This window comes from Erinaceus europaeus, chromosome 10 (assembly GCF_950295315.1).
Source record: "Erinaceus europaeus chromosome 10, mEriEur2.1, whole genome shotgun sequence".
Lineage (NCBI taxonomy): Eukaryota > Metazoa > Chordata > Mammalia > Eulipotyphla > Erinaceidae > Erinaceus > Erinaceus europaeus.
In genome coordinates, this window is record NC_080171.1 from 112,337,072 (window position 1) to 112,352,420 (window position 15,349).

Below are 15,349 nucleotides of genomic sequence, written 5' to 3' on the forward strand. Positions count from 1 at the left end.
TCCCCACCTACAGGGGGGTCACTTCACAAGCAGTGAAGCAGGTCTGCAGATGTCTCTCTTTCTCTCCCCCTCTCAGTCTTCCCCCTCCTCTGTGGATTTCTCTCTCTCCTATCCAACAGCAACAAGGGCAACAACAACAGAGGCAACAACAAGGGCAACAAAATGGGAAAATGGTCTCCAGGAGCAGTGGATTCGGAGTGCAGGCATCCAGCCCCAGCAATAACCTTGGAGGCAAAAACAGGTTAGATGTGAGCAGTTTCCACTGTTCCTCTCCTCTCTCTGATGAGCGAACCACATGCCTTGCTTTGCCAATGACAAGAAGAGTAGAAACAGGTCTGCTAGGGGCCAGGTGGTGGCACACCCGATAAAGCACACATATTACCAAGCTCAAGGACTCAGGTTCAAGCCCCCACTTCCCACCTGTAGTGGGTCCACTTTACAAGTGGTGAAGCAGGTCCTATATAATTAAGAAAATCAGAAAGGAAAAAATGGCCATCGGGAGCAATGGATTTGTAGTGACTACACCGAGCCCCACTCGCAACCCTGGAGAAGAGAGAGAGATAGAAAGAGAGAGAGAGAGAGGGAGAGGGAGAGGAAGGTAGGTAGAAAGACAGGTGTACTCGATCGAAGCCAGGTTCTTTACTCAAGAGAGAACCAGCCCCAGCCTGGAGGAGTGCAAGGAAGATGGATTACCCTAGAGTATGTGAGAGATTAACTCAGGAGAGGAGTCATGCAGAGGGTGGGGCACTGCCAGGGAAAGAACCAAAACTAGAGGGAAAGAACACAAGATGCCCTTCATCTCTCCCCTGGCCCTGCCCTAGGCTGGCCCATCAGTGCATCACCCCACGCAGAGGGGATGTGCTGTCCTCCAGATGCAATGGGACCACAAGGATACAGAGCCTGCTGAGGGACAGAGAGCCACAGCTGCAAGAGGGTGAATTAGTTCAATGAGGAACATAAAACCTGATTGCAAATATTAAAACACTACATTAACTTGTATTCTTCTTAGTCGAACCCAGAGGAGTATTTAAGTTCACAATACTCCCTTTGCCATCGAATAGTGAAGAAGAGTAAGTGTAGAGGCCTGGGATGAACTGAAACACCATCCTCTCCGGCCCTGGAGACCACCCCCTGGCAGCAGGCTGACACCCAGGCAGTGGGGATCCCTTGGCACTTTTGTGTGGCTCTTCATTACAAACTTTAAGCACAGACTCCATAGAGAAAGCCCCTCACCATTTGTCTAACAGATGCTCTGATACGGCCATCCAGTTGCTTCAGAGAAAAGGCTTGCCTTCCAGAAATATCCGACTATACTCAGTAAGGAATGTCTGAGGGAAGCTGGGTCACAGATGGAAACAAGGGACAGTTAAGTCCCAGTAACTTGGCTTCCAAGGAACAGGGGATAGAACCTGGGGGAGGGGGAGACTCTTTGGGGCCATGGGACAAGGCTGGAAGTTCACAGGATCAGTCCCTCCATTACTTGAGGGGAGGCAGCTAAGGCTTGTGTACAATCTGCTACATACAGGTGCCAGTAAGGGTCTGTCTGGACAGTCCAGTGTCCTCTCCCACCATAACCTATGGGGAGTAAACTTCACTGGATTTTTCTCAGCAATTCCTATTCTCCTTAGAAGCTTGCGAAGACCTTTCCTAGGAGAGAAATTTGCTCTGTCAACTGCAATTTAGAGACATTACATTTTGTATTTTGCTGTTGTCTTTTCCTCCACATGGGCTCCATACCCCAAAAACACCTCCTCCGGGGGACTCTGGGGGTTCAGACCTCACTCAGAAACATGAGTCGCAGCTATTCTGCAAAGACAACAGTGACCCATCCTCCCTGGAGTCACATTTCTGGGTTTCGAAACCATGCAACACAAAATTGGTGGGGGCAGGAATCGGGAGGCAGGGGGGTACTGTGCCTGTTTATGATGTTCTTGAATAATCCTTCTGGGGAGAGAGAGGCACCAAACACCCAGCATCTCAGCTAGTACTACCTCTCACCTCCCTTCCAGGGTACTGTTATGAATCTCCCAGGTGACAAATAGCCTTCCATGGGAGAGGGGCATGACTGAGCCAGGGCCAGCTCATTCTGAGTAGAAGGAAGCATCCTGACAGGTTGGGGTGGTGTGTACTGCATGAAAATCTGGCACAGGCACTAACATCCCTCGAGAAGCAAAGGGACCTCTGACCTCACCACCACTTTGCCACCTCCGATAGACATGGGGCTTGCTGTCATGAACTCTCCACACTGGGTGATGATCCATCTCATAGATCCTCAGTGACTGCTTACCATTTTTCCTCCCAGGAGGCCCTATCTTCCTTCCATGAAAAACATGCTGAAGTTTCTTTAATTTTTTTAATACTTATTTATTTATTCCCTTTTGTTGCCCTTGTTGTTTTATTGTTGCAGTTATTATTGTTGTCATTGTTGGATAGGACAGAGAGAAATGAAGAGAGGAGGGAATGACAGAGATGGGGAGAGAAAGATAGAAACCTGCAGACCTGCTTCACCACTTGTGAAGCGACTCCCCTGCAGGTGGGGAGCCAGGGCTCAAACCGCTGAAGTTTCTTTCTTTTTATTTATTTAGTTAGTTAGTTAGTTAGTTAGTGATTTAATAATAATTGACAAGATTGTGGGAGAGGTACAATTTCATAAAATTCCCAGCACCAGAGTTCTATGTTCTATCCTCTCCATTGGAAGCTTCCCTATTCTTTATCCCTCTCAGAGTATGAACCAAAGATTTTTTTTTCTTGCCTCTGGGGTTATTGCTGGGGCTCGGTGCCTGCACTATGAATCCACTGCTCCTGGAGGCTATTTTTCCCCCTTTTTTGTTGCCCTTGTTGTTTATCATTGTTGTTGTTGTTGTTGTTGTCGTTGTTGGATAGAACAGAGAGAAATGGAGAGAGGAGAGGAAGACAAAGAGGGGGAGAGAAAGATAGATCCTGCAGACCTGCTTCACCGATTGTGAAGTGACCCCCCTACAGGTGGGGAGCCGGGGGCTCAAACCGAGGTCCTTATGCCAGTCCTTGCACTTAGCCCCACACGCGTTTAACCCACTGCACTACCATCCAGCCCCCGAACCAAAGATATTTATGGAGTGCAGAAGGTGGGAGTTCTGGCTTCTGTAACTGCTTCTCTACTGGACATGGGCATTGGCAGGTCAATCCTACCTCCAGCCTGTTTGTATTTTTCCCTAGTGGGCCAGGGCTCTGAGGATGTGTGGTTCCAGAGCACAGTGGTGAGGTCGTCTGCCCAGGGAAGTCAGGATGGTGTCACGGTAGCATCTGCAACTTGATGGCTGAAAAGCATTAAGATAAAGCAGGATTTGTTTAATAATTTAATAAATTTGTTTAATAATTAGGATCCTAAAGGTAAGAATATAGCAGGTGAGATTAGGAGTCTTCATGTTTAAAGAAGCTAGGAAGTCTATTGTACATATATTCCAAGGGGTCCATGACTTTACCAATTTTTGCCTGAGCCCAACAGTAACATGCAGGTGGGCTAAAAAGTATTGTCTGGCAAGATGGTGTCAGAGCTGAGAATAAGGCAAAGAGAAGCTCCCAAATATGGCATGCTGGAGTTTCCATCTCCTCGCAGATAAGAGCCCTCCCACTCCATGTTTCATGTCCACCATTTCATAGTCTGCTCCCTCCTCCTCCATCATTAATCCTTCATGTAGCTAGGTGCTTCTCTTCATTTGTCTTCCTAGTCATTAAAAATATGGGACTGCTAGGGCTGATGGTGGCAGCACAAAGGGTTGAGTGCACACATAACAATGCTCAAGGACCCAAGCTCAAGCCTCCAGTCCCCACCTGCAGGGGGGGAAGCTTTTTGAGTGGTGAAGCAAGTCTGCAGGTATCTGTCTCTCTCCCTCTCTATATCCTCCTCCCCTCTTGATTTCTAGCTGTCTCTATCCAATAAAGATATATATATATATATCCAATATATATGACTAGTTTTTGACATTGTTAGGTTTTCAAGTAGTCCAGCTTCTGTATCTTATTCCCAGGTAGGTCCCGGTCAAGTGGGCTTGATGACAATGATGAAGGCCAAATACCACCCCACCTCTTTCGACAAATGTCAGATCCTGCTTCCCCAATCCCAGCAAGCATTCTAGAGCAGTCCATATGTGTGGCAGGATGTGAATTATGTACTCCAAAGACAACAGCCTCATCCACCCTAGTGGTCAGTGCAGCTAGCCTGTGCCAGAGCCAGAGACAGTGCTGGATTCCAGGAACTTCAGGTGAAAGTATCCCTCTCTAGGTGGAATTCCATAACATGCACAAGGGGCTTTGCAAGGAGGATGGAGGAAGCACAGAGTGAAATGAGGGAGATGCATCAGATGTGCTAAGCAGGACAGGACAGATGAAGCTGCAGGCATCCGTTGGTTCTTTCTGTCTACGGGAACAGAGGTACCAGAATAGGACTTGTGTTGTGGAGTGTTTGGGAAGTAGGGTTGCAATCGTAGGCAAAGTTGAGTCCCAGGGCCAACATAGAGACTTGGAAAGCCTCTGTATCAGAGAGAGATGAACACCTGCACCGAGGTGTGGAGAAGAGATGTGGATATTAAGAGAGATTAGTGTAGGGGAGAACAGTTGATGCATAGGAGAGGTACAAGTGTGGAAAGAGATAACTGTGGAGGAAAGGAACAGTTATGGAGAGGTGCCGCTATGAAGGAGAAACAGCCGTGGATGAATATGTCAGAAGAGGATATGTGTGGAGAGGCCTGGAACTCCTGGATCCTGGTTGCACTGCTGGAACTCGACCTTCCCACTGGGCTGCATGCCTCCTTTGATAATATGGGTGCCCGCTGGTGATTGCAGACCAGACAGGAGACAGCAAAGAGGTATTGTGGTCTCCATGCCCGTAAGGCCCCCATAAATGACTGTGAGAGTTGGATGACCCCTTTTTCCTGGAATGCAAACTGCCTCTCCATCAATACTGTCAAGGATAAAAGCAAAGATGTTCAGCACAGAGATGAGTTCCAGATTGATCTGCACAGAGCCAGCAAGGATTGGCACCCAAGAAGCATAGTGGGGCCTCGAACCCTTAGTTAACCTAAACTCAGTGATCAACGATGGGACTGATCACCTGCTCCTCAGGATGACAGAAGCCTTTGGTTTCAGAGCAGATGAGTGGCTGAGATGCACAGTGGTTTTCTGTGTCTTCCAGCCCCAGAATCTGCATTCTCCTTCCTGGAATCCTAGCACCACTGCATTCCTGCCCATTCCAGGAGAAGAGTTCCAGGAATTGCTTCGCCTTTGTGACTCAGCCCTAGGGAACTTTGATCTTGCCCTGAAAGAGGATACTTTCTCCAGTCTGTTTCTCTTCTTTTGGTTTGCTTTTATTGTTGTGTTGATGCTGCTGCCTAGAATTCTGTTCGCCTGTATTATATCATAATAAAAAAAAAATCCAGCAAATTAAAAAAGCCTCTTCCTGGATGATTCCCACTGAAGGGAAAGGGGACAGAAATTACTGTCACACAGATTCCCTTCACAGAGGTGGGGACTTGCAGAAACCACACTGGAATCAACTCAGCCACAGTGCTGTATAACCGAAAGGCTAGCAAATCTTAAACCAAAGCACTGAGAAAATTAATCATAAAAACCCAGCAGCATCCACATCCCCCTGAAGTGATAATGGAAAACCACTACAATCACTGATAAGAGATAAAGAAGTCATCAGAGTATAGGGCCCAAATTTGCTCTTGGTCAAGAGTGGGGTGAGGCCGGGGATTTCTACATGCTTTTAACCAAGATTCCCATAAATGAACTTGCTCTCCCAACCACAGCTTTCAGACCACAGGAGAGATGCTTTCCTGTATTCATTCATCTGCCCATATCCAGAAGCTTGAAAGAGAGACAGATGTGTCTAGCCTCTGAACAAGAAGGCCAGAGCAGCAACAAGAAAAAAAAGAAAGAAAAAAAAAAAAAAAAACACCTGGCAGGAGGCTGGGAAGTGGTGCACCTGGTTAAGCACACATAAATAATTATAGGGCCTGGTGGTGGCGCACCTGGTTAACATGTTACAATGCACAAGGACCCGGGTTCGAGCCTATGGCCCCCACCTGCAGGGGGGAAGCTTCAAGAGTTGTGAAGCAGGTCTGCAAGTGTCTGTCTCTCTCCCTCTCTACCTTCTCCTCCCCTCTTGATTTCTGGCTATCTCTATCCAACAAATAAAGATAAAAAAATTATTGAAAAATTAATAAAATAACTACAACAATAAAACAAGGCCAACAAAAGGTAATAAATAAAATGTTTTAAAAAAATTTTAATTAAAAAAAATAATAAAGGGGACCGGGCGGCAGCACAGCAGGTTAAGCGCACATGGTGCAAAGCGCCAAGGACCCTGGTTCGACCCTGGATCCTTGGCTCCCCACCTGCTGTGGGGTTGCTTCACAAGTGGTAAAGCAGGTCTGCAGGTGTTTATCTTTCTCTTTCCCTCTCTGTCTTTCCCTCCTCACTCCATTTCTCTCTGTCCTATCCAACAACGAACAACATCAACAATGGCAATAATAGTAACCACAACGAGGCTACAAAAACAAGGGCAACAAAAGGGGGGAAAATGGCCTCCAGGAGCGGTGGATTCATGGTGCAGGCACTGAGCCCAGCAATAACCCTGGAGGAAAAAAATTAATAATAATAAAAAGATACTTACCTGGCAGGGAAGATACCGTGATCACAAAGGTGGTTTTCCCAGGGTGAGGCTTATCCATAGCACTCCGGATGTGCTGATCCCTGCGATTTCCCCAAATGTGGGAAACTCGACCGCATAATTTGTGGTAGTGGGGGACTGCATTCACACTCTCCCCTGTTTAAAAATAATAATCATAATAAAAAGAGTAACCAATGAACAAGAAGTTCCCATAGTACAAATGTGATTTCATGGGAACTTGGATATAAGATGAAGGACATGGGCTGTTAATCAATGAATCCATCGTGTGTGTGTGTGTGTGTGTGTGTGTGTGTGTGTGTGTGTGTTATTTCCCAGGTGGGAATGACAACTTGATGAGAATGCAGACTCCTGACTCAAACCAGAGATATGGGCTGAAAACAAGGCTGGCAACCAACCCTATTGTGATATTTGAAGGTCTCCAGACATTGTCGTTTCTTTTGTGCACTCCTCCTTAACACCAATATAGACCCCACCCTAGTGCGAGCTCCCCGATTAGGGGATCAAAGGATTGGAGTTTTCAGTCCTGGTTTCAACCTTCAGTGAGAGAAAAATGACTAGAGGTTGAGTTTATCACCAGTGGCTAATAATTGAAAGCAAAAACAGAGGAATCTCCACTTAAAATCCTAAACAATGGAATACCAGGATTCTGAGAGCTTCCAGTAAACACACAGAGTTGCTAGACACTGAGGCAAATGAAGAGGACTCCGTGTCCCACACACACGGTCAATAACCTGTCCTATGTATCTCTGTCCTCTGGCTGTTTCTGAGTTGTGCCTTTTGTAATAAACCTGTGAACTACTAGTAAGTGAACCTTTTTTGACATTTTTTTTCCTTTATTGGGGGATTAATGTTTTACAGTTGACAGTAAATACAATAGTTTGTACATGCATAACATTTTTCAGTTTTCCACATAACAATACAACCCCCACTAGGTCCTCTGTTATCCTTCTTGGGTATGTATTCTCCCCCACCGACCCACCCCAGAGTCTTTTACTTTGGTGCAATATGCCAATTCCATTTCAGGTTCTACTGTGTTTTCTCTTCTGATCTTGTTTTTCAAGTGAACATTTTATCTCGGTTCTGTGACTTCTTCCAACCAATGACCAAAATTGGGAGGGACCGTGGGAACCTCCAGGTTTATGCTCTGCCTGGGCAAGCATACAGGTAACTCAGATACTCTATGTTAAGTGACTTCAGAAGCATGGGTGCAGTCTTGTGGGCATGACCTCTAAGCCTGTAGGGTCTGTGCTCCCTCTGGGTTGTAAAGGTTAGAACTGAACAGAATTATCACACACCTGGTAGCACTGGAGATTTAGAGGATTGGGGGACAGAGGTAGATAGCATAATGGTTATGCAAAGAGACCCTCAAGGCTGAGGCTTCTAAGTCCCAGATTCAATCCCTCCCATACCACTAGAAGCCAGAGCTAAGCAGTGCTGTGGTAGAAAATAAAATAAAATAAAATAAAATAAAATAAAATAAAATAAAATAAAATAAAATAAAAATACAAAGAGATTGAAAGAATTGGTGTGAGGGGGAAAATCATATTTTTATATCAGAGAAATGAAAACAGTTCACTTGCTCTTCTTCAGTTAGAGGAAATACTTTGCTTTTTTTTTTTTTTCTTTGTTGGGCAGGCATCTCATGTGTGCTCAATTTCACCACCTTATATTTTTTTTTTTTTTCCTCCCAGGTTATTGCTGAGGCTCAGTGCCTACACTATAAATCCACTGCTCCTGGCAGCCATCTTTTTTCTATTTTTTATTGGATAGGACAGAGAGAAATTGAGAGAGGAAGGAGAGATAAAAAGGAGGAGAGAAAGATAGACACCTGCAGACCTGCTTCACTGCTTGTGAAGTGACTCTCCTGCAGGAGGGGAACCGAGGGCTCGAACCTGGATCCTTGCAAGTGTGCTTGTGCTTCATACTGTGTGCGCTTAGCCTGCTGCGCTACCACCCGACTCCTCTCATGTTGCCTTTTTATTCCGTCAGACAGATATAAAGCAGATTTCCCAGCCTCTCCGTGTTTATTAAATCCATGCATTTCTTTTGGAAAACTCGTTTGTTCCTCAATTAACTACTTTTTAATTATTATCTTTATTTCTTTATTGGACAGACACAGAAATTGAGAGGAGAGGGGGAGATAGAGAGGAAGCGAGACCGAGAGATATCTGCAAATCTGCTTCCCCCGTGCAGGTGGGGACTGGGGGCTTGAACCCAGGTCCTTATACATTGTAACATGTGACTGCACCACCACCCAGCTCCCAGTTAACTCTTTTTAAAAAATATTTTATTATTTAATTTTTTTGAAAAAGACAAAGAGCAATTGAGAAGTAAGGGGGAGATAGAGAGGGAGAGAAAAAGAAAAGAGACAATTGCAGATCTATTTCACTGCCTGTGAAGATTCACATGCTGCAGGTGGGGACCAGGGGCTTGAACCAGGGTCCTTTCTCATTGTAACATGTGCACTCAACCCAGTGCACCACCGCCCAGCCCCCCTTAATTGACTTTTTGTATGCTTGGAGAGCAAAACACACTGTAATAATGCTTTAATAAAAGTATATATGTAGAATCTGTCTTTTTTTTTTTTTTTTTTGCCTCCAAGGTTATCACTGGGGCTTGGTGCCTGCACCATGAATCCACTGCTTCTGGAGGCTATTTCTTCCATTTTATTGGATAGGACAGAGAGAAACTGAGAGAGGAGGGGGAGATAGAGAGGAAGAGAGAAGGGCCAGGTGGTGGTGCACTTGGTTAAGCTCACACATTATACTGCACAAGGACCTAGGTTCAAGCCCCGGGTCCCCACCTGCAGGGGGAAAGCTTCACAAGTGGTGAAGGCTGTGGGTATCTCTCTTTCTCTTTCCCTCTCAATCTCTCCCTGCCTTCTCAATTTCTGTTTCTAGCTAATAAACACTAAAAAGAGAGAGAGAGAGTGAGAAGGAGAAAGATAGACACCTGCAGACCTTCTTCACCATTTGTGAAGTGTCCCCCCTGCAGGTGGGGAGGAGGGACTCAAACCCAGATTCTCGCATAGTGTGCTTAAGCGGGTGCACCACCACCACGCCCCCAAATCTCAGTCTTTACAAAGAAAGCCAGTCCCAGTCATCACTTCATTCTCTCACCTTCCCAAGGAGAAATAGAGGTCCCAGCTGCTTGTGAAGACAGACTACCTCCTCAGCTTGTCATTCTGTAGTTGCTCCCTGACAGCAACAATTTCGCCAAAGCTCCTTTTTTATAGTGATGATTAAATGCAAACAAACAAACCAACAAGAATAACAGAAAGAAAAAACTCTCATTGTTCTGGGCAACACAGTTCTGCTTCAGGCCTGCAGACATCAAGCCTTGGTCTCATTTGGTGAGGCCCGCAAGATGATGGGATCACAAGATAATATGCACAGTCACTCCTATACTGAGCTACACTAGAAAGACACTGACCGGGGTGGGAGTAGACAGCATAATGGATATGCAAAAAGGCTCTCATGCCTGATGCTTCAGAGTTCCAGGTTCAATGCCCAGCACCACCATAAGCCAGAGCTAAGCAGTGCTCTGGTAAAATTAATTAATTAATTAATTAATTAAAATAAAAAAGGAAGAAATACACTGACCATCAAGATTACTCAGTGACCTGTGGCAGATCCCTAAGGAAAGAAGATGTGAAAAGAACCAAGTACAGTATGAGAAGAGCTACTCAAAAGTTTTATGCTTTGATGTGTGTCATGTGATATGTGCACCTCAAAGGTGTAGAAAAGGAAATATACTGGAAGTCTGGCGGTAGCGCAGTGGGTTAAGCACAGGTGTCATGAAGCACAAGGACTGGCCTGAGGATCCCCGTTAGAGCCCCCGGCTCCCCACCTGCAGGGAGTCACTTCACAGGTGGTGAAGCAGGTCTGCAGGTGTCTATCTTTCTCTCCCCCTCTGTCCTCCCCTCCTCTCTCCATTTCTCTCTATCCTATCTAACAAAGACGACATCAATAACAACAACAATAACTACAACAACAATTAAAAAAACCCAACAAGGGTAACAAAAGGGAAAATCAATAAATATAAATAAAAGGAAAGGAAATATACCAAAAGGTGGGGTTGGTTCATTACAGTTGCTTTACTTTTTTTTTTCTTTTGCAATTTTCAACAAGTGCATAAAACTTACATAACTTTAAAAAAGTTATCTGGGGTGGGGAGGTGACTAAATCAGGAAAAAACAAAACAACTGTAGAGTGAGGAATGGAATCTTAGTAAATACCTTAGTAATGTTGATAAATGCCAATATTGACTTGTAATGCTGTGTACCTAAGTTTCCAAATCACAGTGTTTCTTGAATAAAAAAAATATTTTGTTATTTTATGAAATTAGCCTTCTTTTTCACATCAGCTTACTAACACTGGGTTGCATGGCCAAGCAGATAAAGTATTAGGCCCTGCTGGTACAAAAGTGAACATTCCACTTCAAGTTTGTTTGTTTTTTTTAAGATTTTATTTATTTATTAATGAGGAAGATAGGAAGAGAGAGAAAGAACCAGATATCACTCTGGCACATGTGCTGCTGGGGATCAAACTCAGGACCTCATGCTTGAAAGTCCAAAGCTTTATCACTGCACCACCTCCCGGACCACCCACTTCAAGTTTTATAATGGAAAGTAAAAGCTGTGAAGTGTTGTCGTCGTCGACAGTAACTCCATGTTTTCCAGACGCAGGTCACTGTGCTTAGCAGTCTGCACATATCACTTCAATATGCCTGTGCTAATCAGCCTGTCTACGCATTACCATTAGTATCATTGGAAGCATGGGAAGCTGGGATGTGTTTATAAGCACATTATCTCTTATTACTTGCTCTTGGGGATATTTAATCTTAATAGCACTGTGCCATTCTTAAAGGAAACAAGCACAAACTGTAGGTCCAGCCATGTTTTTATGCCACCACCCGCCCCACCACCCCTAGCCCTTCATTGCAACAAGTGCCCCTGTTCTAAGTCTGAAACAGAGGAAGCCAAGTTTTTTAATGGTAGCCAACCTAAACATTCCATCAGGACTCATATGGCAGGATGGTTGGCCTGCCTTTTCTGTAATGTTCTGCTAAATTTACTCACTTAAGAGAAAACTCAAAATTCTCACTTGTTTGCATTTACTATAGCATTTTGTGGCAAGTGGATATGCCAGAATGCGAAATGCTATTGATTCCCTACCCTTCAGAGATTACCCCTCCACCATTCAGAAACCCCATGCTCGTTTTTTATCATTATTTATTTAAAAGTATCATTATTCTTAAAAATCAGTTAAGTCCTGTTTTCCTCTGCAGGCTTTCAGAACTTAGGGGAAAAAATTGTTTTTAATCATACCCACAGCAGTTGCATGCATAATGGCTAGCACTCCGGATTGTGAAAGTGGCAACTAAAAAGGCCAGTCAGTCCTGTGCATCTGCTGATAAGTTAGCAGAAGTTACTCCTTTAAATAAATAAATAAATAAATAAATAAATAAATAACAGCACAGCAGCTGGGTCAAAACCATGGCAATTTATGCGCTAGACTTTCATTACTGAAGCTCAGTCACAGATTCAAGCTCAAGAACCATCAAAAGCTAGAGCTGAGCAGTGTCCTGGCAAAGAGAGATTCCAGCATCCCTCCCTTCCACTGGGCAGTCTGCTAAAAGCATGCCAACCTAGCCCCATGCATCATTTCTCCTGCTGAAAGCAGCTGGTCTGCTCAGGGGTGAAATCAAAGCATATTCAACAATAACAACAACAAAATCTATTTGCTTGGGACATTTCCACCCCAGATCCTCCTTAAATAAAGCCTTTGCTGAAGATGTTTAAATTCCTGTTCCTCTATGGGTCTTGAATGTGACTGTGGAGAGTAGCAGCTCCCCTGATTCTGAAGTGGGCAGAGAACACGAAACAGCAGACAGCAGATGCCAGTCCCACTTGGAACTGCCCATGCCTATTTGTGTAGATGAAATCTTTCAAGTTCAATCAGAACTATGACAGAGCGATGACTCATACAAATGCAGTCATCATGTCATACATGGTATTAATGGCTGGGTGACATTATTGCAAGCCCCACTCCTTTAAGAGGAAAAGGGCTTCTAGAGAGCAGTCTGCCACCACCCTCAGGGACCACAAAGGGCAGTGTCTGCAGCACTCATTGTGCCTGAAGGCTGCCTGCATCCTGCAAGCTGCTCAGATAAGCAGCTGTCAGAAGGGGGGAAGGGGGTTGGGGGAGTGGTGGGTCCCGGGAGGGAGAGGCTGCTATCAGGTCAGAGAGCCAGTCTCCAGGGGCTGCACTGATGTCTTATTCTCAACTATGCTCCTGTCTTGCAAGTTTGAAAATCTTGCTAATAAGAGCAGGACTCAAGTTCTGCTGGCCGGTTAACCCCACCACCCCCTGCGCCAGCACCCCTGGAGCCTGTAATTCCTGACAGAAGGTTGGAGCAGGTGCTGCAGATTTTCAGCAAACTCCTAAAACCCTGCTAGCTACTTCCCTTCGTGCAAGGATTCCCCCACCCTCAATAAAGAGAAAAAGTTGGTTTCAGTAAGTTTATTGTGCAATTCAAAGCTTCAGCAGTTATCATCCTCCAGTCAACCAAGCATCGCCCAGATCCGTTTTTGAAACAGCACAGCATTGCAGAATCAATAATAAGTCCATCAGAGCTTCAGGAACCATACCAAGTCCAGGTTGCCTCGCCTCGCCTTTCCCCTCCTTCCTGCCAGGAGCACAGGCTGCTGAGTCACCCCTGCCCAGCAGGCCAGTCAGTCAGTCCTTCCCGGCCCCCGCGGCAACGTCCCGCCTCCGGCCTTCCTGGGAGAGCAGCCGCTCCCCGACACTTGTAAGAGTCCTCGGCTGGGGGCCCCCGCCTGCCCCAGCCACCGCCAGGCCCCCTCCTCGGGGGCCGCACCTTCGCGCCCCACGCCTGCCAGTTTCCACGGCGAACTCGGGCCCCTCCTAGGGCGCATCCACAGAGCCAGGCGCGCTAGGTGCCCCGGGGCGTCACCACGACGATCAGACCAAGGACCCGCGGCGCCTGTCACTCCGGGAGGGTGATGCTGGGGACCCAGTCGTTGACGCTGCGGCTCTCCTCACAGAACAGACTGAGCTTCTCCAAAGCGGGGTCCTTCCACGCGTCCTCATTTGGGTTCTGCACCGTGGAGAAGAGAAGGGAAGGGTGTCAGCCTGGCTGGGAGGTGGCCTCCGGGTGGGGGGGGGAGACGGGGGCGCCACTGGGGGGGCGGGGCGACACGCGTGGGGTGCAGGGGAGCCACCCGGTGGGTGAGGGGGCACCACCGGGGGGCGGTGCAGGGGCGCCACAGAGTTGCAGGGGCGCCAAGGGTGGGCAGTGCAGGGGCGCCACCGGGTGGGAGGGGTGCAGAGGCGCCGCGGGTGGGGTACGGGGGAGCCACGGGGAGAAGCCGGGGGCGCCACCCACCGAGATGAGGATGCAGTGCAGGTCCCCCGGCGCGCCAGCCTCGTCGCCCGCGCCCACGATCGCCGCCAGGCGCTGCACGTCTCCCACGCGCACGATGTCGATGTCGTTCTCGCAGCAGAAGGCCTGGATCAGCGTGAAATGGATCTGCAGCGCGATGTCGCCCTCATCCTCCTCGTCGGCCGCCAGCACGCAGAAGGTCACGTTGTCAGGGTCCCTGCGCCAAGAGGGGAGGGGGAGGGGGAGGGGGTGTGAGCCGGAGCCTGGGCGACACCGGGGAGGTGGGGAGCCGGAGGGGGGTTCCCCCTTTGCTCCCCAGCTGCCTCCGGCTTCTCCCCGCCGCAACCACTGCCCCCGCTTTTCCCACCGGGGACGCGTCTATACTCACACGTTGAGGACTTTGGCGGACTCGTAGACGCCGGCGGTGAGGCAGCCCTGGCGCTGCGCCGACAACAGCAGCTCCTGCAGCGCTTTCCCGGCTCCCTGCATCCTGCGGGACCGAGAGAGCAACAGCCGTGAGCTGGGGCTGCCAGAGGGCGCGGCGAGACCTTCCGCCCTGGGGGCGCGTGGCGGGACCCCAATTCCGCGAACGCTCCCGCCCCACCCCGGCGCCCGCCCTGCACCTTCGGCCCCCGAGATGCAACCCCACACACACACCCCGCGTCCCAGTGCTGCACCCCAACCTCGGGGACGCACCCGCAGGGCCACAGCCAAGCGCCCCAAGCTCAGTTCTGCTTTCCAGCAGCCCGACCTTCAGCAGCCGGAGCTCACCCCCGGGAGGGGAGGGCCCCCCGCCTACCCCCCGCCCAAAGCTGCTGCCGCCAGTGGTCACGACGGAAGGAGGATCCAGCTCTCCCCACGATCCGAGACGCCCGACTCCCGGCGCCAACTCACCTGGCTGTGCTTTCGGGGACCGCGTCTTGACCACGGACTTCCTCCAGAGTCATGATGCAGTCGGCGGCGGGGGGTTAACAGCAAGTTATCCAAAGCGGAGGACGCGGGTGGAGCGGCAGAGCCGAGACTGGGAGGTCCGCGGGTCTCGCCCGAGCTCCCGCCGCCAGCTAGTGCTTCCTGGCGCGGCGGTGCGAGCCTTTATATAGAGCCCCGCCGGGGCGCCGCCAGCTGGCGCGAGGCTGCGAGCCCATTGGCCCGCGCGGGCTTTCTGATGCAAATGAGGCGGCTACAGGCGGCTCGTGCCAGAAGGCCACGTGGGGAGGGGTGCGGGGGATGACAATGCCTCAAATCTGCCGCTATTGTGGGGTGTTACCA

The 15,349-nt window shown here is 48.3% G+C and overlaps 1 protein-coding gene and 1 non-coding gene across 2 annotated transcripts; one reads left to right on the forward strand and one right to left on the reverse strand.

Moving 5' to 3' along the window:
* The first annotated feature begins 6,647 nt into the window (after positions 1–6,647).
* LOC132540980 (U1 spliceosomal RNA) lies at positions 6,648–6,811 on the forward strand. The gene has a single exon (XR_009552186.1). It is a non-coding gene; the product is annotated as a U1 spliceosomal RNA (small nuclear RNA).
* Positions 6,812–13,182: 6,371 nt separating this feature from the next.
* On the reverse strand, positions 13,183–15,134 carry GADD45G (growth arrest and DNA damage inducible gamma). Its single transcript, XM_007539887.3, has 4 exons — positions 14,975–15,134; positions 14,469–14,570; positions 14,084–14,297; positions 13,183–13,795 (listed from the first exon to the last, which is right to left on the reverse strand). Exons 1-4 carry the CDS (start codon positions 15,025–15,027, stop codon positions 13,685–13,687), a joined length of 480 nt encoding a protein of 159 aa, XP_007539949.1. The 5' UTR covers positions 15,028–15,134; the 3' UTR covers positions 13,183–13,684.
* Between the last annotated feature and the right edge of the window lie 215 nt (positions 15,135–15,349).